The 27,522-nt window shown below is 32.8% G+C and overlaps 3 protein-coding genes and 2 pseudogenes across 3 annotated transcripts; 3 read left to right on the top strand and 2 right to left on the bottom strand.

Moving 5' to 3' along the window:
- Positions 1-238: 238 nt before the first annotated feature.
- On the top strand, positions 239-4,952 carry LOC120127080 (annotated as a pseudogene).
- Positions 4,953-8,083: 3,131 nt separating this feature from the next.
- On the bottom strand, positions 8,084-10,038 carry LOC120126857. The gene is made up of 3 exons (XM_039144920.1): positions 9,894-10,038; positions 8,492-9,090; positions 8,084-8,221 (listed from the first exon to the last, which is right to left on the bottom strand). Exons 1-3 carry the CDS (start codon positions 10,036-10,038, stop codon positions 8,201-8,203), a joined length of 765 nt encoding a protein of 254 aa, XP_039000851.1. The 3' UTR covers positions 8,084-8,200.
- Positions 10,039-10,562: 524 nt separating this feature from the next.
- LOC120127084 (EPIDERMAL PATTERNING FACTOR-like protein 9) lies at positions 10,563-11,140 on the top strand. The gene is made up of 3 exons (XM_039145089.1): positions 10,563-10,693; positions 10,799-10,866; positions 10,939-11,140. The coding sequence occupies exons 1-3, from the start codon at positions 10,621-10,623 to the stop codon at positions 11,131-11,133; spliced, it is 336 nt and encodes a 111-aa protein (XP_039001020.1). The 5' UTR covers positions 10,563-10,620; the 3' UTR covers positions 11,134-11,140.
- A 5,433-nt stretch (positions 11,141-16,573) lies between these two features.
- LOC120127082 lies at positions 16,574-17,779 on the bottom strand. The gene is made up of 4 exons (XM_039145086.1): positions 17,672-17,779; positions 17,339-17,542; positions 16,809-16,985; positions 16,574-16,677 (listed from the first exon to the last, which is right to left on the bottom strand). Exons 1-4 carry the CDS (start codon positions 17,675-17,677, stop codon positions 16,633-16,635), a joined length of 432 nt encoding a protein of 143 aa, XP_039001017.1. The 5' UTR covers positions 17,678-17,779; the 3' UTR covers positions 16,574-16,632.
- Positions 17,780-24,374: 6,595 nt separating this feature from the next.
- Positions 24,375-25,224, top strand: LOC120126808 (annotated as a pseudogene).
- The last annotated feature ends 2,298 nt before the right edge of the window (positions 25,225-27,522 follow it).

Raw genomic sequence — 27,522 nt, 5'->3', positions numbered from 1 at the left:
ATAATTTTACATCCCTACTAGTAATCTTACATTTAAGCCACCCTAAAAATTTTAGGTAATTTTCCTTTATATAGCGCTTGTTCTACGTACAAATATACAACACGTTTCAACAAATTATTAGTTGTGTTGTTTATGGCCTCTATTTATTTCGCCAACTTTCAACCCTCCTCACTTAGCCATTTAGCCGTTATTATTTTGCTCATGTGCTATTCTTTCGCCTGAGAAAAAAGAAGAGGAAAATAAATAAATAAAAATGGCTCTGTCGTCTTCACTGCCGTCGTCTGCTGTTATTTGGCTATGCTTTTGGGCAATGATAATTTCGCCGGCGGTATCTCTCACCTGCTCCTCCTAGAAGTTTACCCAAAACCAAATCTACTCCAACTGCCTTGATCTCCCTTCTCTTTCCTCTTACCTCCTCTTCTCTTACGATTCGGCCAACACTACTCACTCCATCGCCTTCGTCACCACTCCTTCCAAATCGGGGGGCTGGATTGCGTGGGCCATAAACCCGAAAGCCACCGGCATGGCGGGTTCACAATCCCTCGTTGATAGGGAAGCGGTGGCGGGTTAATGAACGTTGCTCTTGTTGAAGAATCAAACCTAGAAAGCTCTAGACTCGATTAAGAACAAAGGGGATGAATAGGGGAAGGTGGCGGCAGTAACTAGGATTATTTAGGGTTTCTTCAAGGCAATAAGATTAGAACAAAATAAACGAAAGATAAAGAAATTGAAAATAAAATAAGATAATAAATGAACTAAAAGACCAGTGATGTTTGAGGTTCAAACCGACGACGAATCTTGACACGGTGACCTCTTCTTTTTCGGTTATGTTAGCCCTATTAAGTAAGGACTGCATCTCCTTGTAGTAGTCTTCAACTGAACTTCTACCTTGTCGAAGTTGGTGTAGTCGTAGTTTAACTTCTCGTGTATAATGTGTCGGTAGGAATCGCTTCCTCATAGTTTGTTCGAGGTTGGTCCAAGAAGTGATTGTTGGAATTTGGAAGTTCTGGATCTTTTTCCTTGTTTGCATCCACCAAGTTCGAGCATATCCTTCGAATTGCATGGTGATGAGGGGAACTTGTTTAGCTTGGGGGTAGTCATGGTATTCAAATATGAGATCAATTTTTCCTTCCCAATCGATGTACATGTTCGGATCGTTGTCTCCTTTGAAAGACGGGATCGTGAACTTTGGTTTTGCAAAGAGTTTGGGTGCTTGAAAACGTGGTTGTTCTCGCCCGGGTACCAAAAGTTCAGCATTGTTTGGTCTTGGATTCTGGTTTGGTAGATCCAGTTGTGGTTTTTGTCATTCTCTCACGATTTCATCAAATCTTTCAACTTGAGTCGTGAGTTGGGTAAGTGTGGCTAAGATAGCCGTAAGTGTCTTGTTGTTATTGTCGCCCATCCTGAAATCATAACACTCAAAAGAAAATTTTAAAGTAAAATAAAAATAAAAGGAAGAAAATTCAACAAAGCAAGAAACCTCACAAGTCACTCCAAGAAAGTAACACAACGAGAGGCAAGTAAGCCGATCTTGTACTCTTTAAAACTCACTTTACCAAGTAGTCTTCCACGGTTCGTATCGGAGTTTGATTACTAGAAAAGGCGATAAGAAAAAAACTTAAAAGTTCTAAGAGGCCAAACAAAGGTTAGACTCCAAGAGAACGAGAATGCAAAGAAGGAAGAAGTATGCAAACTCTTTTGTCCTACTAACACAAGGAAGATAATGTGTTAGATAATGCAAAAAACAATAACAGGGAAAAACAAAAGAACCTAAACCACTAAGAGTCAAAGAAAAAAAGGACCAAACCAGAAAACCTAGAAAACGCTGGATCAATTTGAGCAACGTTTTTTAGGGGGTTAACGGTATCCAAATATTCTGGAAAAATTCTTGAATGTCTTTCGATGTGTCAAGAAACCACCTGTAAAATTTCAGAACCAAATAGCTTCAGTAGTATCCAGTAGACTCTGTTGAACGGTGAGTCCTCAAACAATCTGTTTTTCTTGATCGCTTTGTTCAAAGTTGTTATTGATCTCCAAAAATTCTGATTTTTTGTGTGAATGATCTCCAATATATGGAGTTTCAATCTGGAAATTTTCACCACAAAATTCCTCCTTTAGAAGTTTCAAGAAATTCGACAATATTCTAGACCGAATCTGTCGATAAAACTTGAATGATGTATTTGAAGGATCTAATGAACTCTGATCGAAGTGAATTTTGGACTGGAAATTAAACTTAAGACAAATATTATATCTGGAGAAAATCAGCCCTAAATACCTTCGTTTGATTTTTTTTGAAATTTTGGCTTTTTTTGTTTTTTTTTTGTTTTTTTTTAAAATAGCAAACTAACAAGAAGGATTTAAAATTAAATAAAAATAACTTGAAACGATGAATCTTCTCTGAACTAGCTCCATTGGGGTACCTTGACGGTGTTGTGTGCAAAAACAAACAAGATTGCTTGCTTCTTTCCAATAATCGACTCAAATTTGATACCAATTGATAGGGAAGCGGTGGCGGGTTAATGAACGTTGGTCTTATTGAAGAATCAAACCTAGAAAGCTCTAGACTCGATAAAGAACAAAGGGGATGAATAGGGGAAGGTGGCGGCAGTAACTAGGATTATTTAGGGTTTCTTCAAGGCAATATGATTAGAACAAAATAAACGAAAGATAAAGAAATTGAAAATAAAATAAGATAAGATAATAAAGAAATCAAAAGATCTCCCTTACGAAGGTGGACGGTAAAGATGATTGATGGTGTAGATGGATTTGTGGAAAAATAGATGGATAAGTGTCTTATCGAACCCTCCTAGTCGCAATGAAAAGGCAAACTCGATAAATGGCTCTAACCAACCCTCCTAGTCGCGATGAAAAGGCAAATTGGAGTGTGAAGATTAATCTCCCTCACAAGAACTTGAAAGAACTCCAGGAGAAGAAGCTTCGAAAGCACAAGACAATCAGCACTTGCAAAAACGAACTCTCGTTGTATTATTAATCAAAGAAATCTTGTATTACAAAGTTGAATGAAGCCTCCTTTATATAGGGGCTGAGTTCTAAAGGTCCTAGATAACTAATGAATAAAATAATAATAAACTAAACATGTCTTAACTCTAATTCATAATAAAATAATAATAACTAAAGGTAATATTTTAACCCACCCTTAATTCCTAATAAAATAATAAATCTAATCCTAAAAGATAATGCATCATCCTATATTAAATTATATTACAAATAATCAATAAAAATATTGAAAATTCGTAATATTTATAAAATCCCGTATAGGATTTTCTGCATGCATCGTCTTCAGTAAAATGGCTATATCTTGAGTTCCCGATATCGGATTGATGTGATTCAAGAACCGTTGGAAAGATAAGGGACAGACGGTTGTATCTTCATAAGATAGGTCGACCAAACAAGATCAGGATCTCATTCAAAAAGTCGTCGCAAGTCTGCTGCTGTTCTGATCTTCTCTTCCAAAGCTTGGACGAGTGGATCATTTGGAAAAATTATTACTTCTTCCTTTGATTTGAACCTTGTGATGTATGTATCATCCTCCCTTTCTTCAAAAAGATTCGACCTCGAATCTCAAACATTAAATGGAGCAACATTAGAATAGTTTAATAATTCATTCATATTATGCTTACCGAATAGATGTACTTTGAATCTTCGAGATTTTGTTTTTCTAATAGGTTCGAGTAGAAACATTAATCCAAAGAAGTATGTATTATGAATTCTGATGCATATATCACTCGTCGCCTACAAAAATTCCTCCACCGGCACCGCCCAGGTCTATACCTATGACGTCGCCTCCTACGGTTCAATTGTGCCCAAGGGTCTATCGTTCGCGGTCTGGGATAAGACGGCGGAGAGTAGAAGCGATGGGAGTTTGGCATTTTCGCTAAAATTAAGGTGCCGGCGGTTTTAGCGGCGAGTGGGAAGATTAATCAGGTTTGGCAAGTGGGTCCTGGAGTCGGAGCTGGTGGCATGTTGGAGAAACATGAATTCGCCGCCGCTAATTTACAAGCTAAAGGGACTTTAGATTTGAAAAGTGGACAGAGCTCCACTGGTTCGGGAGGAAACGACACGCTTAAGAAGAAAAATGTGAGTTTCCCTTTCAATAAATTGTTTGAAATCCTAGATTGATTTGGGTTTTAGATGAATTCGTAGAAATTTGACAAACGAATTCACTAATTCCAGATTCATGGGATTCTAAATGCTGTGAGTTGGGGAATTTTGTTTCCACTGGGGGCAATAATTGCACGCTACATGAGAACCTTTGAATCGGCAGATCCAGCCTGGTTTTACCTTCATGTCTTCTGTCAAGTATTAGCTTATGCCATAGGAGTTGCTGGCTGGGGAACTGGTCTTAAGCTTGGAAGTGAATCCCCAGGGATCACATATTCAGCTCATAGAAACATTGGAATTGCCCTTTCCGTTCTCGCTACTGTGCAGGTATTTTTGCATAAACTGGGAATTTTCCATAAACTCTTAGGTGATTCTTGGTTTGTCGGTTTCTGGATCTTTACAATCGTGTGAAAAACTTGCATCTTATTGTATGTCTTTTGACTATTTGTCAGATTTTTGCCTTGTTTATAAGGCCAAAGAAGGATCACAAGTATCGATTCTACTGGAACATTTACCACCACAGCTTGGGATACGCCATCCTCGTCCTCGGCATTGTCAACGTGTTCAAGGGTCTCAATATATTGAGCCCTGAACATAAATGGAGAACAGCTTATACGGTTATGATCATCACCTTGGGCGGTATTTCATTGCTGTTGGAAGTCATCACTTGGATCGTAGTTTTGAAGAGAAGATATAAGAAATCCACCAAACCCTATGATGGATACAGCAATGGCAACTGATTCTTGCACTAGTTTCACTTTTAAATTGTGTTATCAATATATGTCATCCCCTATCATAATACGTAAAGAATCATATAATACTTTTATCCGTAGATAGATGAATTAGTAGGATTATGACAAATTCAATACATTAAATTTTTATGTCGATTAAAATGAAAAAACTTTTGTTTAATTCATGTGAAGAGACATTCTTACATTCCAACCCTTGTTCCAACGATCGTTAACGTGAGGGCGGGGCGAGATTGAAAAGAGTTGGCAAGATTTTGCTTGGATCATTGACGTCTTTGCTTTGATTACGACTAATGAAGCACTCACAGCCTAACGGGGCATTTTCTCCTTTGCACATAAAAATTAAAGAGAAAATAAAAGAGGTGGATCCTTTAGCTTATCACTTGAGTATGTAAGATGTGAACTTGGCAAAGACGATGAAACAGAAACTGTCACTAATACTTCCAAAAGGAGTGTGAATCTAGCTTAGCTATGTGTAGTCAACTCACTCACATTTGGCATAGTCACATGAAACGACCTCGTGTTTCATATTCTTATTCTATTTAGCGACGATTCTTTTTTTTGAATTTGGTTCACACCCATATATATTATTTCCATTTCTAGATTCAACTCTAACCTTTATATTACAATTTGGTTCTATACTTTTATATTAAAAAAATGGGTATAAAATATTGAAGCTCCGAATGCCTAACTTAAGCGTTAAGGATTGATTGACAGCGACGGAAATTTAAATCCAAACCGTTGCTGTTTGGTGGTATTGGTATTAAATAAAAGTGGGTGAAAAGAAAAGAAAATGTGGCCACACGTCCTGATGATGCCACGATGGACTAAATAATTACCTTTTCTACTTTATTCGTAATAATAGCTTAATATGACATCATATCGTCGCTGTTTTCGTTAAGATAGTAGTATGAGATATCATTCAATTTTAGACATTAAACCATTTATATGGTTAAACTTTTAATCACTCTAACTAATATTCAACTTGTGTTTTAGTTTTAATTATATTATTAAAATTTTATTTTGATAACAGTGTGATGATAGCTACAGACATAAATGAAATGTTAAAATGATATATATATATATATATATATATTTGTCCTTATAGTTTTTAGAGTTATGTCCTAATTAATTCTGATAAGGACGTTAAAATGTTCATTGTCAAATGATTGAAAGTTTTTAAAACATATAATAACTTCTAATTACCCAAATATTAATAAAAACATAATTAATAATATAAATTCCAAACGACTATTATATCTCAGTCAAGTTAACGTCCAAAATTGCCAATTTTTAACGGAAAGTAACGAGTTTGGAACATATAAATAGTCGTGTGATCATTTTGTAATTTTTAATACTCGGAGGACTCGACAAAATAATATTTTATAGTTGGAGGACCATTTATATACTTTACCTATATATATATATATATATATAATTTTAAAAGGGAAGAAACAAGGAAAGAGTGGATGACTAGTAAAGTCTAGAGCTTTAGCAACACAACCCCACAAAAGAGAAGAGAAGATGTAGAGTTTAGAGTTGAGGGGGTTTTGATGGAGGTTGGTGGGATGTCAGTGTGCATCTCGAACCAAACATGAATCTTCCATGCTCTAACTACCACTCAATCTCTATGGCGACTATAATAATGTTTGGGGCAGTCATTAGTGAGTTTCACACTTACCTTCAAAGGGCTACGTTACTAATCCTAAACACATTGCTTTTTAAATGGAATTTTGGAGTGTATTAGGCCATCATCAAAGATATGGGTAAGGCCCCACAATATTTTGGGCTACCTCATGTCCGTGAGAGCTACTGTCCCTTCATCAATCACGCTTACAAACCAAAACAGAAATGTTCCCCCCCCCCTTTTTTCTTTTTGTATTCTATTCTGCATGAAAGTGACAAATAAGAAAAAAATATCAAGAGTTGATGTGTTGCTGTTGCTGAGATGTTTAGAAAGGGAAGGCGATGATACGGGTGCTTATTCTTCTAATATTTGATTTCATACTCTGTTAATGGGAGTGTGTAAATGTATTGGACTTAATGAATAAATTTATGTTTATGTTCGGTTCTTTATTTTTAAAATGTTCATGTTTAGCGTTTGCGAATATATTCTTTTAAAGTTTATGAATATATTCGTTCAATATTTTTCATACAAACTCTTTTTATTCATTTATTTATTTGCAAGTTAAAAGATGGTAAAATTATGTCAGTAGTACTTAATTTCATTAGACTTCATAGTTTGAACTCCAAAGTTTATCTTATGTTCAATTTAGTCCAAACATTCACCAATATTTTTAAAATATAAAAAAAATAAAAGAAAAAGAAGAACCAAGTAAATGAGTCAATAAACGAACTTATAAACAAGCTACTAAACAATTTTGTTTGTGTACATAAACAAATCGAACATATATTTATTTGTGTTCTAAATGAACAAAAAAATTTGTTCATACTCATTTACTTGGTTTAATAAACAAATGTTGTATTAACAGTTCATCAAACATTTTGTTCTTTTACACCCTTAAATGGGAGAAGCTTCAAAACCTGAATTTTAGATGGCGGGCATTATCCAAGTCCGGATGAGCCTCTTGCGTCGCCACTCACCAGAGGCCTCCCTACAAGTCTTCTCACTCTATGTATTTTTATCTTTATATTAGTGTTGTTTTGATGGTTCGCATGCATCAGCTGTTCGACGGCACCCCTGTCGAGTAGTGGAGTTCCGTTGTCACTTCACATAGTGGCCATATTTTGTCAGAAGGCCGCAAGTCTCATGGTTTGTGGATCATGAGACTCCCTCCGTATTAGGACTGAATAACACATCTAAATGATGTACCATTATGCTATAAGTTCAAACCTAATGTCCGGTTATAATCTATGGTATCGGGTTCATTATTTCCTTTTCGTATCTAATACATATTCAAATACGAATATAAAAGTATAACACTTCAGAACATATAAGTAACACACTCAAGTTTGAGTCCGAGCAACCTAGGCTTGAATAATAAACAGGGTTTCCTTAACGTGAAACCTATCAGTATGTAAAAGAATACATATTGAGAAACTCCAAAACTGACAAACTTGATCATTAGGAACTCACCAGGAAGAGGATAGTGTATGGAAATGGGAAATGAAGGACCGGATTTCAGGGCTTTCCGACTTACATTGTTGTAGATTTCCCGTATAACGACCTCGAAAGCAGGCTGAAGTGGATTCGAGGGCTGATGTCTCCATGAAGAACATGCCTTCTTCTTCAGCAAGGATCTTGCCTTCTTCCACGCTTACGTCTCTTATGTTCTCCAAATCACATTTATTGCCTACCAGCATTCTTGTCACAGTCGTATCACAATGAGCTGCAGGGTTAATTCCAACCACGTTAAAACTTTGCATATTTCCATGAACATGACAGTAGTTTCACCTTCCCATTAACCCTCTAAAACAGTAGTCTCCGTATGATCGCCAAAAGTGACAATATCTCCAAACAATTCAATTCTACATTCTTGCAATGCCAAAAACAATAATACGACAACTAAAACTTCATCTCTTTCAAAAAATCTCAAATGCATTTCCAAATCAAAGTTTAGAAACATAAAGGAAAAGAGGATAACGAATCAAACACTTGCTGGTAAGCTCGTCGAGCCAACGTTTAATGCTGTCAAAGCTAGTCCGCCTACTGATATCATAAACAATAAGAGCACCAACAGCGCCTCTATAGTAAGCAGAAGTGACAGCTCGAAACCTTTCTTGACCAGCAGTGTCCCAGATCTGTGCTTTAACCTCTTTCCCATCAACTTCCACACATTGGGTCTGGAACTATACTCCAATGGTTGCCTTTGAGTTGTTATCGAACTCGTTCCTAGCGAAAAGTGACAAAAGGTTTGATTTTCCCACGGCCGAGCCGCCGACCAGCACAATCTTGAACGAGTACTCCTCGCCTCCTGCCTCTTCTTCGTGGCCACCCATGTCTCTTCGATGTTCTTTTGCTGTGGTGGGAAAAAAAGAGGAGGTTTTGACTCTGCGTTGGATGTCTGAAATGTCAACTGTGAAGTGTTTTTTGAAGGATTTAAAGCTGGGAAGTAGTAGAAGAAATGGTAGCCACGGACAAGCTGCGTAATTGGCGGGGTTTTGGTGAATTTGCGGCGTTTTTTTGGTCTGGTTGTGGGATTTGCGGGCTTCGTAGCATGTAGTGGGATTTGAGTTAAAGTGGATTTACTGAATATTGCTGTAGTTTCGGCTCAGAGATGGCAAATAAATAGATACCCAACTTTTATATTTTAGAGCAATTAGAGTACATGGCACAGGGTTTTAGAGTTTTGAATTTAGGGTTAATCAATTATTCTTTTCTCAAATAGTAATTAGATTTAGATTAAATTCGTACGTCAAAAAATAAATAACACGACTTATAGATTTGTCAAATAAGTTTTGAATTGTAATTTTTGTTTGGTTTGAATTCTATTGTACATTATATTTCCAAAAATATGTTTGATGATGTCACTCTCGATTAATCTAATTTATCTTATTGTCAAAAAATAGAGTAATTAAATATTTAATATTCTAAAAATTATACTGATAATAATGATTTAACGTTATTTAGTTAAAGAAATAATATATGTTATAGATTAAAAGGTTAGGCTTTAAAATATTAACATTTATAATTTTACAAAAATAGATACTTAATCGTATTAGAAACAAAATTATTATATAAAAAAGTCAAATATTTAATTATACCATTAAAACAAGAAAGAAAAAGTTGATATATGTGTTCGGTAATATAAATAAAAACAGTGACAAACATAACATGAGGATTGAATATTGCAAAACTTATATCCGGCAAAATTCATCCGCTACGACTAAGTTGAAGAAACATTAGAATCGTAGGAAATTGGCTCAAGATGATCTCAACATAATATTATATTTATACACTGAATCTGATAAAAATAAATAAACTTGTATATAATATGAATTAACTGGAAGATACCAAACACACTAATTGATAAAAGAAATAGATTCTTCCAGAAAAAAAACAAAGAAATTCTGGTGCTGATGAGGAAGGCAAGGAAGGATATAATAACCAGGTGTCAGAGGTGGAAGAAGTGAGCATGAGAAGAGATGGTGCAATCACAACACATGGCTGGCTGCCCCCATTTCCTCCCCACGCTTGCCAACCCATTCATCATTATTGGCCGACGTTTTTCTTCTTTCTTTTGACCATTGCACCCACTTCAAAATCTCCTTTCATTTTGAGCCTGCAAATTTTCTTCATCGGCTTGGGATTTCAGCAACAATACATCCCAAATTCATCATTCCCCATGTCTCTGGCAATCATGATTTTGAGGGCTAATTCACCAAACTTATATACTTCTTGTTATCATATATTTTAAAGTCGATCCATTTTTTTAATAGTTTGGATAATTATAAAGTAATATATATTTAGTTAACTTATTATTAATATATGTATACTCTAGACATAGTTATTCTAATTGGAGTCCTTTAAATAAAACGACATTTTTGTTTTACTGAAATCAGCTCGAGAGTAAACCATTTTGGATGTAGTGTTTGGGGGACCTCTTGTAGGTGTTCACCCCTTCTGAGACACTGAAAGATTTAATACTCTATTTCTTATGGTCATTACTTGACTGACCACAACAATCTCTCTCTGTCTGGCTCATTTTTCCTCCCCTTAAGCTGCTGCCTTAAAACTTCATATATACCATCACTTCCTTGGACTTCACTTCCAATACAAAGTGGAGAGATGGGCTACATTAAACTATTCTACTTACTTTTCCTGCTCGTCTTCTTCTTCCTTTCACCACATGTAATGCAAGGTCACTTCCCTTGCCTTGAAACCACCTTTCCCTATTATTTCTAGCTAAAAACGTTGCATTTGTCTTGTTTTCATGTTACTTTATGCTTATGGTTCCAATTTGTAGGATTCGGAACTCAACTTATTCGTCCTCTCCAGCAAGGGGTTTATCAATATCCTCCACTGCATTTGCAGGTAAAGGGTACTGGGCTACTAGTTTATTTTATGATTATAGAAACAATTTTCTAACTCAAAAACATTTCTAAGGCAACGCGTGGCAGCAAGGAAGCAACGATGAATCGGAATTGGAGGAGATTGATGATTGGATCCACGGCTCCGACCTGCACTTACAACGAATGTAGAGGATGCAAATACAAATGCAGAGCAGAACAAGTTCCGGTTGAAGGCAACGACCCAATCAACAGTGCATATCACTACAAATGTGTTTGCCACAGGCCATGAAATTTAGTAAGCAGCAACTGCCTTAGTATTAACTATTTAGGTCAAATCCTTCTATCAGTCCCTGTATTATGTTTGTGTTAGGAACAAAACAAGAAGCTGATTTTCTGAAACTGCAAAGGTGTTTTAGGGTTTTTGAAGTGAGGGTAACTGCCAATGAAACTGCAAGTTGGCATGTGGCAGTGGCCCTAGAATACAATAAAAACAAAAGCTAACAAAAAGTTCACATGGGCTAACTTTCTTTTGAAGCTATTCAATTATACCAACAACGGCAGAACGTGAAACCATGATAGAAGAAAAATGACAGCAGCTGATGAGGCCCCATTTTCTGAGACAAACAAGAAAGACCCACCAACATTTATATGGTGGACTACATTCGGCTTTCTTGCAGTTTTGAGAATATTCTGGTGATCACCCATTTTCAAAAAAAAAAAAAAAAAGTTGCAAGTAAATTATAAGACTCCAATGCTTTTGTGGGGGCTGTAGGCCTCTGGTTTAGTACATTGAATTTGCAGATTTCATGAATCAGAACCTTCAAAATCCAAATCAGCATGACCATATTCCAGAAGCACAGATTTGAGAAAACTTAGAGCATGCAACAGCTTTTCAAATATGGGACCAATTAGTGTCTTATATCATATCACGGTGTTGTGAAGTAAAATTTCCATAAATTTATATTTTTTAATAAACTGTTTAGAATTATTCCAATCCCGGCAGGTCCACTCCAGGAGTTGGAGATCGATGCTTAATCTCTGGCCTGGCTTTGCTGCAAAGACACGAGGCTCCCCAAGGATCGGGGCGAGAATCAATGTGGGTGTAATCACACGTTTGTAAGTGTGCATTGTATCGAGTAGAAAGTACGAAACAAGCATGTACATAAATCCTCTCTTAAAGGTTGGTGAAGTGGGAGATATTTCAGTGGAAAGGGGAGGTCCCAAAAGGATTCCTGTGTGGAAATATGAAGACAAAATACATGTGGGAGAAGAGATCTCTGATGTTCTACAATACCCTGTCAGGCTCTCTCATATATGTACAATTGATGTAGGTAGAGCAGCTCTACGCAAATTTGAACTTAATGCTATCAAGTATCCTACATCAAATAAATACACCTACAACCGATTCATAATCTATCTATTCATCTTCAGAATGCTACCTGCCTTATGTGCATGTTCAAGGGTCGTATGTTACAGACTGTGTTTTGGTATTTAATTCATTCCCTCTCTGCGCCTACATGCACTACAGAGATATTATCAATATAAATCTTGCTTTTTCCGTATCTGCTCTCTTGCCTTATGGGCTTACTTCATACTTGAATGTGTTAACAATCATTGCTCTAAAAAGGTTGTTGGGCCTTTAAAAAATTTCATATACATCGCTCTTATTATTAGTCAACATATAAACGGGTTATATTTCTTTTAAATTATAATTTGGTTATTCAATTGATATATTATTATAAATATGTCTTTTAATCATTCAATATTAGACGTAATAGATAAGTAGTATTATACCATAATAATTTTAGTCCTCAAAATTTATTATATATATATATATTTATATTTATATGAATTCTATCTTAATTTAAAATTTTCAATAAAAATATATTTTTATGTAATTTTTTATTATTAATTTAGTCCTTATTCTTCTCTCAAATTACTCATTCTCCATCGTTAATCATCATCCCTTCTTGATTATCTTCATTAAAACAAGTAATACTAAACTTGATACTTTTTCCTATTATTATTCTGTCACCATTTTTTATGGATCTTGTAATTCACATTATAAAATTAAAAATAATTATACATATGATTTTTAGAAAACATATAATATATACAAGAGAATTATAACTATAAGAACGAATTTATATGTCATTTAAGTTTTATAATAACGCATGTGTTTTTAAGGGTAAACTACCTATTTAATTACCTAAATATTACTTAATTTTTTTAATTATTTAACTATTATTTTTAAAAATTATATCTAATGTTATATTTTATATATGTTTTAAGGTAAAATACACAAATGATCTTTTGATTATATGATGTTACTTTGTTGAGTCCGAGATTATTAAAAATTACAAAATGATTAATCAACTATTTATATGTTTCAAACTCATCCTATCCCGATAAAAAAATTAATGGTCATTTGAACAAGACATTAACATGTTAACTGAGATAAGATAGTCGTTTGAGATTCTAGTATCAGATTTTAACATGTCTCAGTCATCAAAATAATATTCAACTCAAATTGTCGTCAATCTTTTAATTGAAAATGACAACTTTAAAACATATAAATAGTTGAATGATCATTTTATTATTTTTAATAATGAATAACTCAACAAAGTGACATTCTATAATCAAATATTATTTTATAAATTTTAATAATTGAATAAAATATAAAAAAAAAACAGCATGTAGTCATTTGTGTAATTTACCCTATGTTTAATGACCCACTTTTAAAGTAAAATTTAACTACCAATAATTGCATTACATGTTTTGATAGTCTTGTAAGAATGTGTAATCCAATCTCAAGTCTATTTGATTAGGACATAGCCATCAACTTTCCTATTTATTATAATGATTACGTTCAAAGTACTCATAAGGTTTGCAGTAAGTAGTAAACCCAGATTGTACACCCTCAATGAAATCTCAGTTTTTGCCCCCTTTTTGAAATGCAATCTCAAAGGGAAATTAATGAAAAGTCAAAAGAGTTAGATTAGTTTATTTATAAAGTCACCCACTTATTCTTTTTTCTGCTATTTACAACCAGTAATGGAATGATTGCGACCCGAGAGAAGAAGAAGAAGAGATGGGGCGTTGTTTAATAATCTGTCAGGCTTCTTTCTGAAATGGGTTTCAGTTTTAAAGTCGAAGAAGGCCTACCGAACCTGGACAGAGCAGGCTCCTGACCACACCCACCGCGTGGCTTGGATGCTGCTGCACCAGTGGCTCGATGAAGGTGACACCTGAACGAACCGGCGTGGCTTGTTGGAGAGCATATGCAGGGACATTTCTTGGTTCTGTTCATCTCCATCGCATGCTGTTTTGCCTTCATCAATCCATCTCTCTTATTCGGTGGCCTGGGAATGAAAGCTTTTATTTCATCAGTGATGCACCAACGTGAAAGAGAAATCACTTTCTTCATTGCACTGTTTAGTTATTTGTACAATCGGCAATTAGTTCATGTCAGTATGATAAGGCTGCAATCTTCTGAATTTGGCAAATACAACAGAAACAAGTTAATGCACAATTAAGCATTCACGTGGTATTGTTTCTCACAGAAATACTTTCATAATTAAGAAAAAAAATATAAAAGTTAATATATATATATATATATACATATGAAAAAAACCATAAAGATGAAGCTCACCATGCTGCAGCCATGGGGTTTAGATCTGACTTCAACGACTCCACTGGCATTTTTTCAAAAAGAAAATTGCTCAACAAACGAAGCGAGGAAGATGAGCAGAAGAATATGAAATAAGCTTAGCAGAAGAGGATAATGAGAAAAGGGGAAGAGATAAAAGAAGATATATACTTTTTATTAGCGTAAGAAACGTTCAATTATCAACAAAAAGATGATTTAAAAAATTTGTTTTTCTTTTATATACGAGAAAATTAAGGGATAATTCAATATATATTCGGAGATTTGAGTCATCCTGTGTGCAGTTGTCGGGTGAATCTTGTGCTTTAGATGAAAATCTAAAGGTTAAAAACCAATTGACTGATTCGATTGGGTTGTAGTATCACAGGTCGGGTATCATCTTAACTTTGTAAGCTAAAACTGTTCATATGCACATCTTAATTGAAAAAAAAATTAAATTCAATTTTTTTATAACCACGTCTGTGTGATTAATTAATTAACTAATTCGAATTGAGTGTAGAAGTTTAGACGAATTTCTCAATCCATTTTATTCCATGCGTAAAATTTTATTTTTTATAAAAAGCCGCTAATTTATTAAAAATAGAAAATATGTCAATTACAATAAAGGTTTATAATCATGTATAAATTAAACATATAATAAGAATATTTTCATAAACACAATAAAACTAGTCGTTTAAGACGACGCAAGAACCATAAAATAAAAATGTTTAGAAATATAACCAAATAAATTCGAATAAGAGATAAATACGAATAGATCTGACTGCATCGACAAACGAACCATAAAAGAAACTAAAACTGTTGAAAGACCATCGACATACAACAAATCAGAAACGAGCGATGTGAAAATATTATCCACGAACGAATAAATGCATATCTAAATTTAATCTGAGGGTCCAAAGCAAGAAAAATCATCATGAAAACAACGGCCAAACAACCGAAAAAAACAACAGTTAAATCTAACCCTAAAAAATAAAAATAAATGCCAAACAACCGAAAATGTGCCATAGTGATATGAAAAAATGTATCATAAAGGCAGAAAAATATGTGTTGAAAAGTCAAAATTATTAAGAACAAAAAAAGAAAAAGAAAAACACAAAGATTTGATATAATAAAATAAATGAGAAATAAAGAATATTGATAATCGACAACCAATATCAATATTGATCACGACGTCAATCACAAAGACGAAGAAGAAAAGATATTAATGATGGCTATAAGGAAAAAAAAAACAAACCCTTATTCCATGGGCAAAAATAAAATTAAAATCTCTAACCTTATTTAATAAATATAATAAATATAATGCTTCATCCTATTATATCAACAAATTAATGGTATTAAAGTTAAGTATTTAATTAAACTAAAAAATATTTAAATATCAAAATAAATATTGATTTGAAATTTAGAACATAGTTAAATAAAAAGATTTAAATATTAAAATCGTTTTTAAACACTAAAATGTATAATTACCCATTTTTAAAATCAATTCATAAACCCGACAATCATACATGAACTAGTTCGAGTAAATATGGATTCAATCAACCGACTCCAAAGTAGAGTAAGAAGGCGGGAAATAATCTGTTTTCAGAGAAGAGTGAATAAAAAATTTGAAGGATCTGATGCGTAGCCCGTGATGTTAGAAACAATGAAAGGTGTGTAAATTTCTCAAGTTCCAAGCACTGTGAGTTTTTATTATCTGTTTCCTGGATCTGCAAACTGTTGCAACAGTTTGCCCCATTCCTCCAAAAGCAACATCTCATACTTCCAAATTTGAATACAATCCCATGACATGAAAATTCGTATAAAATAATCAAAAGAATCGCGTCTTTTAACATCATGTTTTGATTTCTTAAACAAGCGAAGCAGAATTCTTTTTACAAGACCGTAAAAAACTCTCGAGAAAATTACCCCATCATTCCTTACAGAAATTTTCATATATTCATCAAACAGATTGTCATAGAAAAAAAAAACTTCTGAACAAGGTTATGATCGTGAGTAATAATGATTAATTAATATAATAATAACCATTACGATAACTATCATCTTAACCCCACTAAGACCCTCTAATATACAGAGGGCAGGGAAAGATCAAAAGAACTATATTTACGTAATCCTCCAAGGTAATCAACTTGGCATCAAGCAGCATGAGAACAAGTTCGACCCTTTTTTCTGCAACAAATTAAACAAAGAGAAAATGATTAATAATTGCATAAAAAACACAATCATTACAAACATGGGGGACAGTGGGGCAGATTGTAAAAGCTTCTAAATTCAAAAATCAATGGAGTAGTGGAGCCTACCTTTTTGGTTTCTGGGTATAGTAGGTCAGGGGAGATTTTGTAAAGGTCTTCATCAACGGGTTTTGGAGTTGGCTTGGACATGGGAATGGAGCTCGCTGTCATTGCCGGTTGCTTCACGTCACTGACCTCCCACCCTTGCTTTTTACCGTCTTTAACATGCTTCTGTCCTACTTTTGTCTGTAAACATGCTTATTAATTAGTGTTTAATACTAATTGTTTATTAATATCATCATCATCACAAGTGATAGAAAGGAAACTAGGCACTAAAGAAGATTTTTTTGCATCCTTTATCTTAATGGAAAGTCGACTTTAAAGGTCTCTAATGGTGGCATTGCTTTGTTAGGCTACTTTCAAAAATAGTATTATCTTAACACAAAGTAAGCACTATTCTCCTGGCATGAACAATTCAATGGCAAAAGACTAAACATGCTTACAAAAAACAAATGAAATAAACCACTGTTCTACTAGCAAGAGATGAGCTTCAGGCAAATGAAAGAAGTTTAAGGTTGTTTCGTTCTTAGCTTACTTACCCTTTTACGAGGAACAACAATCATGGCGGGAGTAACGATATCATTCTCATAAAGATCGCCGGCGACGTATAAATCACGATCCTCGGCGTAGCTATAACGAAGCAATCCAGTTTGTCGAGCCGATTCAAAACACTGAGTAAAAGGAAGGTCGTTGTTCCAATCCCAGCTACCAAAAGCCGGAACATGGTTCCTTCTGTAATAATCCTGAACACACAAACACAATCATCTCCTTTAACCAAAAACAATGCCAAGTATAAAACCAAAACCAAAAAAAGAACACACATGAAACACAATTTGAAAGCATAGAAGGAAGAAAAGGGTAGACTTTCTTACATCCATATTGCGGGAGAGAAACAAGTGTCGGAATGTATTGGAGATTGACTTAACTTTTCGAAGAAGCCCTTTCAAAGAGAGGGTCGATAAATTTGTTTCTTCTTTCACTTGTTTCTTTCTTTGGGCGAGCGGGGAAAAACTAGCAATTTAAAGGGTGAAAGGAATCTAGGGTAAAAAGTAGGGGGTATGGGGCGGATCCAAAGCAGTGAAATTTTATCTTTGGTAAAAGAAAAAAAGTAACCCAGATACCGAAGTTTCACAGTAGAAAACACAAGGACAAAGAGGTAAGGGTAAGATATTGAAAAGATGAAAGGTAGAGAGAAAAAGAGATTTCTAGGGGATGACTAAGATACGATATTTTAATATACATTAAGAAAAAATGTTATAGAAAATATTAATATTTTTGATAAAATATTATCTAAAATATTATTTTTTATATTAAAAATGTTAATATTAAGTGTTATCTAAAATATTTAATATTTTCTATATTTTAAATAACACTTTACTAAAAATATTAATATTTCAAATAAGTCTCTTTATTAATGATATATTAAAACTATCTTCTAGCAGAACTATCCTATTTGTAAGGGTTTGTGCGCTTTTGATCAAATGTATATTCCAATGTTTGAATCTTTTTATTTTACTTTTGTTTATCTTTTACTGTGATGTTCAAGCAAAGGCTGTGGATTGGCCTTTGGTTTTAGGGTTCCTAACCCCACACGCGTACGGGGGAAGAGAGGTGGTTTGATGAAAAGTAGTTAATGACGATGAGCTCAGTAAAGGGTCAACACTCAACAGTTTAGATTGGGTGTGTAATGGATCTGAGAGGGGTAACAGTGTTATGAAGTTGAAAACTTGCAGAAGACAAAGTTGCAGTGAGATGGAATAAATTTTATCTTTTTATTTTTGCAGGGAAGCAGTTGACTTGATTAGGACATGTGCAACTGTGCACACAATCTCTTTCCTTTAATTTATTAACTCTCTAATAGTAACTTTTTATATTTTACATCCTCTGAATTTGTTTCTAACCATCGGTAATATTTGAACTTCCCAATAAGCAAATAATCTTATTTATGATTCTTTAAATAATTAACATTTTACTGATTTAACTATTAAATTTATTAATAAAATTATATTTATAATGTGTAAGATTCAAATAATATATTATTTTCTAAATTTTAAAAAACAGAAGAAAATAAAATTTAAATATAAGCAAATGACAGAGAGAAATAGGTATGATAGGAGGTGGAGTAGTTTGTTGTCAATTGTCATAGAGATTCTAGGCGTGTCCAAATGAGGCGTTCTCTTCTTTCCCTGGTCACTCAAATGTATAATTCCATCCCAAACAAACAAAAACAGAAATACAATTTATTTTTAAAATTAGAAACTATTTTATGTCTATTTTTTATTATTCATAAATATAAGGTATACAAGGCTTAAAGCGTAAACCAGTCCACAATGGGTGGTCATCTATCTTCTTTCACATTCGGGAACTATGCAAGAGACAGTGGACTGTGAAATTTCAACATGTACCACGTGATGGAAACAGGATAGCAGATTTCCTGGCGAAGCTAGCTAAACAATCGGACCTAGAGGTGCACATCCTCCCGGCCCCGCCTGCTGAAGTAGAACACATGATTCAAGAAGAAGAAGCCCATGACGTATAAGTGTCTTTGACACATTTCTTTCCTTACCCAAAAAAAGAAAAGAAAAGAAAAGATAACAATATTCCAGAGAATCAACTCCCAGCTGAATTTCTTCTTCGTTCCCTATATTCTATCGTGAATTAATTTGCCAATACTTATCTTTCAAATTATTCAAAGACAACCATAAATTTACAGCCGAAGTTAAAAAGAAAAGGCCAATCCACGTATCAATAGCTTATTCTTTTATCGTTTAGACCCATCGGGTCTATCTTGTTGAACCGTCGGCTAATTTGTTAAAATGGTAGGCTAATACCACTATCTATAATATTTGACGAAAATCCCCAACTTGTTATCATCCTTAGTGTTATACCAACGTTTTGTTTTCGCGAGGCATGAGCGTAATATTGCTCTGGGTTCCATTCAAAGCTTAAAATACTAGACATAGTAAATGTTGGTATTAAATTTTCGGCTTATCGTTGATTCGAACCATACACTTATTTGAAGATGTAGAATAAAAAAACACACAAATTGAACCTCAGACGAAGTCTATGTATATTTGTTTTAACGATAACAGTAGTGTTTGCATTAATGGTTATCGACTCGAGCAAAATGCTGCTTTATATAATATAATTTGTTTCCTCGTTGTCGAAGCCGTCTTACCTCAGCCGGTAGAAGGCATGGCTTTTAATCATGTGGTCATGGTTCGATTCCAACAGACGGCGTTTATTCTTTCAAATATTTTTCCGCTCTTTAATTACAGAGTAAAACACTGCTTCTAAAAGCCCAAAGCCTCCCAAAATTTTGTCTCTGGTGGCTGTGAAGAAGCATTACTCGAAGAAATCACCAAGTCTCTCGTGTTCCTCGTATGATTACTCCCAGAATCTATAATTATATTACTCTGTAATACTGTATGAACACGAAGATTTTGAGAAACGCTTTTATTTGTGGACATCTGTTCCAACCTTTGTAAAAAGATGACAACGCTTCTTTGTTTTGGACTTTGGATAAAGACAGATTGTGTCAAGTCCCTTATTCATCAAGTGTTAACAGTTTAATCCAAGTTGGAATCATCTATTATTAGGAGGATTACTTATAAATATATTTATTATATTTAAAATGATAATGCAGAAACACTATAATGTGATTAAGTATAAAAAGTAATTTAGGAGCTTGAATATTAAAACGACACCTGTTTCTAGAATCATAAAGTGGTCCTGAATAAAGAACAAGATGCATGTGGAAGCTGCTTATCTCAAGCTAAGCATAATTATGAGGTGGTTAATGAGTCTAATTATAAAGCTTTCATGCCCATTTCCAATTAATTATACAAGTTTATGTTCCTTTTAATTAATTTCCTTGTTTTATTTATTTATTTAAAAACAAGTAATACATCTTCCACAACTATACTAATGAGTTAATTAATAATAATGCAAATGAAAGGAGGTATTTTAATACTTAATATTACACAATTTTATGCTTGAATCATGGGTAGATATATGCAGAGGCGGGGCTAAGACGGCGCAACGTGTGCGACTGAACAGGACCCCGAAATAACAAGGGCCCAAAAAAAAAAGATTTATTACTATTGTTACAATAAAAAAACAAACAAAGTAATATGGATCAGTGGTAAAATTTTTGGGCCCAAAATCACAGAACCTACGATCGAATCTTGTGAAGTTATATAGGAAATACCAATAATTAATATTGTGCTATAGCTGTAAAGCTTATCTCATTTTTTAAGAATTTGCACAGGGCCTCCAGCTTTCTAGCCCCGACCCTAGATATATGAGTTTCGTGTAATTAAATAAAATTGTACTAATTAAATTCAGTAATAAAAAATAATAGTAATGTTGTGTTTGAAATGCCGATATATGTTTATATAATTATTAGAAAAACAAAGTACATAAACCATCACTACAATATACTGAAATAATTTTATAATTGTTTAAGTTTTAAAAATTATAAAACCGTTACTAAAATTTTCAAACAATTATAAAATGATCATTAAATTAAAATTTATCACTATTTTATAACATATATTGAATTTAATGATTATTTTACAATTTCTAAAACTTCATTGATCACACAGTTATTTCAATATAATTTATTAATTATTTGTGTGTTTTATCATATTATAAATAGTAAGTTCCATTAATTTAAGTGTATTTATATAACTCTAATCGTATTTTTCAATTTTCTAAAAAGTTAAAAATTTAGCCAATTATGTTTCTAACTAGTAATAATAACTTTAATGATTTTTAAATTGTTTTTTAATTAAAGTTCCATATTAAAATGTGCAAATACATTTGACAATCAAACTTAGATAACAATTATTTTAATAGTTAATTATTAGTTTTATAAAATAAAGAGTAAATACAATAAAATTATAAGAAGAGCCTATAAAAAATAAAGTAGACTAATCATATAAATCGTTAGAGTGTTTTCTCCAACCACTAAAGAGTAAAATAAGGTCATATAAAAAACTTAACAACTTGAAGAAATGATAGATTCAAACAAATATTTTTGTCTACATTGAATAATAAACACCATCAACACTAACATAGAAATACAACTATAAAGATTGTTATCTACAAGTTGATTTAATCCAATTATGATCTATCGTTGATGTTTACGAGTGACTATCAATATAATAGTGTCGGATTGATGATTCAAAGCAGAGATAGATTAATAAGTCAACCAAATAAACATCAATTGTAAAGATGACATAAAATTCAGACAAAAAATCATGTTATAAAAATAGAAGAATACATCCATCATTTTTCACTACATTAAAACCAAATAATATAAAAATGAAATATGCAATAATTAAATAGATAAAAAAAAAAAGAAAAAGAAAAAGAAAGAGTGATGAGATGAAGAGAGAAAAACAAGAATTCTAATAAGGTACAAATAACAATCCTTTTGATAAAAGGTCCACTGATAATTAAGAAAAAATAATGTAAAAGTATTAGTAAAATTTAATTTATTAATTGTTACTAAATTAGTATAAAATTTCACATCAAAATGTCGTTAATCTGCTTCGTTTTCCCTTGCTGGTGACTTCAAAACCTAGTATTTGGTAGTGAGACAGTTGCTGCCTACAAGTATGTAGTGAGACCAACCTTTTAGGGGAGGTGAACCAAAACCTAAGAAAAGAAAACACTCAGTTCCCGGCCACTGGTCCTCCTCCTCCGCGTCACCAGTGAAACCACGCTTAAGTGGCGGCGCATGAAGGCGGAGTTATCTGTCACTCTCAAGCGTACACACCTTTAATTGTGGACTGGAATAAGGTTAACGATATATATGAAATTAGAAGAGGAAGACAAACAATAAAAGCAAAACATAAAAAAAGACATGATGAACTAAGGACTAACGGAGATCGGGAAAAATTGGTCGTTCCTCTATAAAATTTTCAAATTCTCTTATATTTTAGAATTTTTATTTATGATATGCTTTTATCACATAAAATTTTATAATTTCATACTTTTCTAAAATTTTATAAATTCATTCTTCTTAATATAAAATCTTATGCTGACATCAACAAAAGTAAGTAGATAGAATTAAACTGGAAGTTTACAATCAGTTCCAAGTTGTCGTGAACCGAAACAAAGCTTGCAAATTGTCACTTTCCCCACACATGCATACACCCACTTGATTGCGGTCCAGCCAAAACCATCTATATATATATATACTCTGATGTCTTTATGATCAGGAAAACCCTAACTTGTCTCTTATTTAATGAAACTAAGATTTCAGATGTATCAGGTCACAACATACTTGCTACAATGATCACCAAGGTTGTCCTTCTTTTCTTCTTCTTCTTCCATGATCAGCAGAAGCATTGCCTTTTTCACTCAAAAATATTTCTTTTGGTTGAATGTTTAAACAACTTTATGGTGGGTTGAAATTTGGATTATAGTTAATCGGAAAAAATTTGAGTTATCATTTCATTCAATCCATCATCGGGTATTAATTGTAGTGAAGAAACTGGTTATGATCTCTTTGTGTATGTGATAATTTGGGTCTCACTGCTGCTGCCGCCATCACCGGTGAACACCACCTTCACAGCATCACTCCTTGTCGATAACCCACCAACATAAAGGCATTCAAAGTTATAATTACAGGAGTTAAACCAATTCAAAAATTAACTAATTTAAAACTTAACTTTAAGGTGAAGAATGTTAAATACTAACGTGAGAAATTTATATTTTCTTAAAAAAAAAAACTAGAAAAAACAATAATGAAAAAACACTAGGTTTAAGGGTGCATTGAAAAATCAGTCAAACCCTTAAAGTTTTTATTCAATTGAATCCTCAAATTGAAAAATTAAATAAATCAATTTTTAATTAATTTTAATCATTAGATCTTAATAATTTTTTGATATATTATTATCACATGTCGCACTAAGATTCTAAAAATTTCTTAAATTATTATTGAAATTTTAAAATAAAATTTAAAAAGTTCAAAAAATCAATAAAAACAATATTTTAAAAAAATCATTCAACAACAATATAATATTAATTCTTATACTAATTGATCCAGAAAAATATTAAACTTAAGGATCAACATTAATCAACATATAAATCAAGAAAGTAAGAAAAGAGAGGTCCCATAGTCTAAGTGGGAAAATGGAAGCATGTGCGCTCATATGGTGGTTGACCATTTCAGCCCCCGCAAAGATTCACTTTTCTCTACCCCAATCTGGAAACGAAAGCAAACGCCTTTAATTCAGTTCTAATTATAATTCATACTACTCTAAATTCTATGAGAATATTTGCCCTATGCAATATTAATTTAATAAAAGAAATCAATATTTTATCATATCAATAATTAAAATATATGTAAATTAAAAGAAAATGTTAAGATTAATATTTATTGGTTGAAGGTGTAATAGCATTACGGAGTATTTGTTTGAAGATTGTACAAAGAAGAATGATAATAATGTGGTATATATCCAAATCAAGGGTTTATTCCCCAAGTGTAATACCATTATCTCACGATTTTTGCCCTTTACACCTCCCATTTTCAATCCCCTTTGATTGCTTTACATAATTCTGGTCACATGGTTTTGTTATTGAGAATTAGTCAGCTTTTGTCTTCTACATCACTTCTGGTTGGGCAATTAGCCCCCTCAGCTGAGCTCATATTCACCATTTGTACCTTTGATCCATCCAAAATAGGCCAAACCCTTGCTTCATCTCCATATCCAACTATCCCCAACACCAAAACCCTAATTTTTGTTCATCAACTTTTCATCCATGTATAACCCTCACCATATGAACCCTGGTTCCCTAAAATCCAGGTTCACCACAAGGTTCCTCAGGTCTCTGTCTAAAATTCATGCTCAGACTCAGACACCTATCTCCTCGTCTTCTTCCACGGAGATCTTCCGACAATACCGAAGGATCAAGGTTGCAGCCGACAAGTCCATGGCTTACTCGGTTAGGTCGAGGAAAATTTGGAGTAAGGCAATGCTTTGGAAGCTTCGGACCCGATCTTGTGGCAGAAGATCAGTGAAGACCAGTACGATTAGTATTATCAAGTCCCGTCAAGCCATCATGAAAAAACAAAACATGAGAAACAAAACAAGAATACTACGACAACGGCAACAACAGGGGAAGATGGGGTTGTGTTTGGTGTTGAAACAGATGAACTGAGAGAGCTTGTTCCAGGTGGTGAAGCCATGGATTTATGCAACTTGTTGGACGAGACAGCACATTACATAAAGTGTCTTACCACCCAGGTACAGGTGATGAAAAATATTACCGATTTCTACGCTCTCTGAGCAATATTATACATATATTCTTATCACATCAACATATATAATAAATCCGAAGAACATAATTTTAAAAAGGTGAAATAGTTTCTGTATAGCCAGCTGAAATAGTTTCTAGACAGAAAGTGATGAATATTATTAAGCGAAGAAACTTGCAAAATCAGTGTCATGATAAATATATATTGGTGTTTGTGTAGTTATGTTGGTAATTGCTATTCCTATATACATTAATCTATTTTTACATACAATCTGGAGTCATTTCGTGTTATTTGTTTTTCTGGTTCTTGGGTTTCTAAAACTTTTGTTTGATAAATGATCATCTTCCACCTCTCTCTCTCTCTCATTAAATCAAGAGAAAATGAATTAATTTTTTAATTATATGAGTTTGGCATGAAGTATACGTCAAGATAGTTATATCAAGGTTCAATTCTATCTTTATACTCCTTAAATTATAAACCACACAACCAAAACTCGATAAATAAATGAACTTAAAAAGCAGAATGTTGTTTCTTCCAATAATAATGAACCCTAACTATTATCAGCTATATATATATATATTAATGAAGTAATAGCTTTATACTTTCATGCTCAAATCCTCCATTTAGCTGCAATATTAACCAAAATTTGTTTAAATTATACTATTAGTCTCACTAAATGTGTCTTATTTTATTTTGATATTTGTCTCATTCAAAATTTCTTATTAAAAATGTCAACAAACAACAACACATATTTTCTTTTTTACCCTTGCATGTCCCACTTTTATACACCTATCAAAATAAATCTATCAAATCTATTAGTCACGCTTTAGGATAATTATGTCATTCACTTGATTAAATATATCTCCTAAAAATATGTGCATAGTCAATATGAGACACAAATTATGGGACGAAAATAATATAAATAGTATAGGATTAAATAACTTTTAAAGTTATATTTGTTATAAAAAAAAACCCTCTAATTCATCACCAACTGGTTAAGCTCAGGGATGGATTGAGGGGGTGGGTGAGGGCAGAGGCAGTCCCCTTGAAATTTTCTCTTATATTTTAGATTTTTGTGTGTATTTTTATTGATAATTTATTTTTGACCCTTTAAAATTTTATAAGTTCACTTCCTTCTAAAATTTTGTAAATTCATCCTCGTATCATAAGCACATGCATTTGTCCCTGATTAGGCTATATGTATGTGTGTGCAAGCGTAAAAACTATAAAATAATACGAGTTATTATATAAAATAACAAAATTTAAGATTGATGCGTATAGATAGCATTTTTACGAATTTCTGTAAGAAAGATACATTAATTATTAATTGAGTTTTGCGCACTGTTTATATAATAATATGTTCATTAGTAGTCGGGAGTTTTCTTAACACCTGAAGATGTAAACAACATAATCCTACGAAGTTCTTTTGGTGAGTTACTAGCATCATCTGAAGCTCTGCTAAACTATGCAAATTATGTATCATAATCTCTTGAAGTAGATATTTTATTATAAAAGATTTACTTAAATACCTTTGAATTCACTATGTCGTTACTATTAGAATACCATTTGTGGTAAAGTTTTATTGACTTAACTAGTTCTTATCATTTAAGTTTTAAATTATAGCTAGAATATAAAATTTAATCGAGTCCTTTAGGTTATGTTGGATAAAATTGAAAGAAAATTTAAAAAATGAATAATTAAAGGAATATAAAAAATTGCGGAAATAATAAATTTTCCATCTATTGTTAGTATAATTAATTATGAGATGAAATTGTTAAAAATACATAATTTTGAACATTTGACTCATTTATCTTTCTCTTCTTTTATTGTTTTAATTTAAAATGATTTACTTTTATATATTAAAATAAAAAGACCTTTTCTATTTCTTTCTTATTAAATATATTTAAATCGAATTTTATTAATTTTTAATAGTTTGGGATGATTTCATTGACAACACACTCTACAGACGTACGTAACTGCTTGAAATTAATACTTTTACAAAGAACAATATTCTTGTTAAATGCCTTAAGGGCAAGTCCCTCTTTATGATTATCATGACAATCGCTTTGAATCTATTATGTGTGGAGGGAGAGAAATCTATTCACTTTTCAGCACAAATCTGTGCATGTTAATTAGGTGTAAATTGATAGACTTGCCCATGGATAGAATGAAATCTGTTCATAGATTTCTTTGTAATGAGTTAAATCTTGTATAGGTTTTTTCTTTTCTTTTTACTGGTCTTTTTTTTTTGGATAAATAAAACTCATATTTATCTAAAAAAGAAAAATTAACCATTGAAGTGGTTTGATGGGTTCACTTAATAAATTTTCAACATCATATATATATATAATATGATTTGATATTTTTTTCTAATGTAATGTATTATTTTTTCTTTTTTATGTCTAATATGATATATTCGAAACAAATTTAAACATGTTGGTCCCTAAATTT

Source organism: Hibiscus syriacus, unplaced genomic scaffold, assembly GCF_006381635.1.
Source record: "Hibiscus syriacus cultivar Baekdansim isolate YM2019G1 unplaced genomic scaffold, ASM638163v2 tig00110462_pilon, whole genome shotgun sequence".
Classification (NCBI taxonomy): Eukaryota; Viridiplantae; Streptophyta; class Magnoliopsida; order Malvales; family Malvaceae; genus Hibiscus; species Hibiscus syriacus.
Note: the sequence above shows the minus strand (reverse complement) of the source record. Positions and strands in the feature narration are given on the sequence as shown.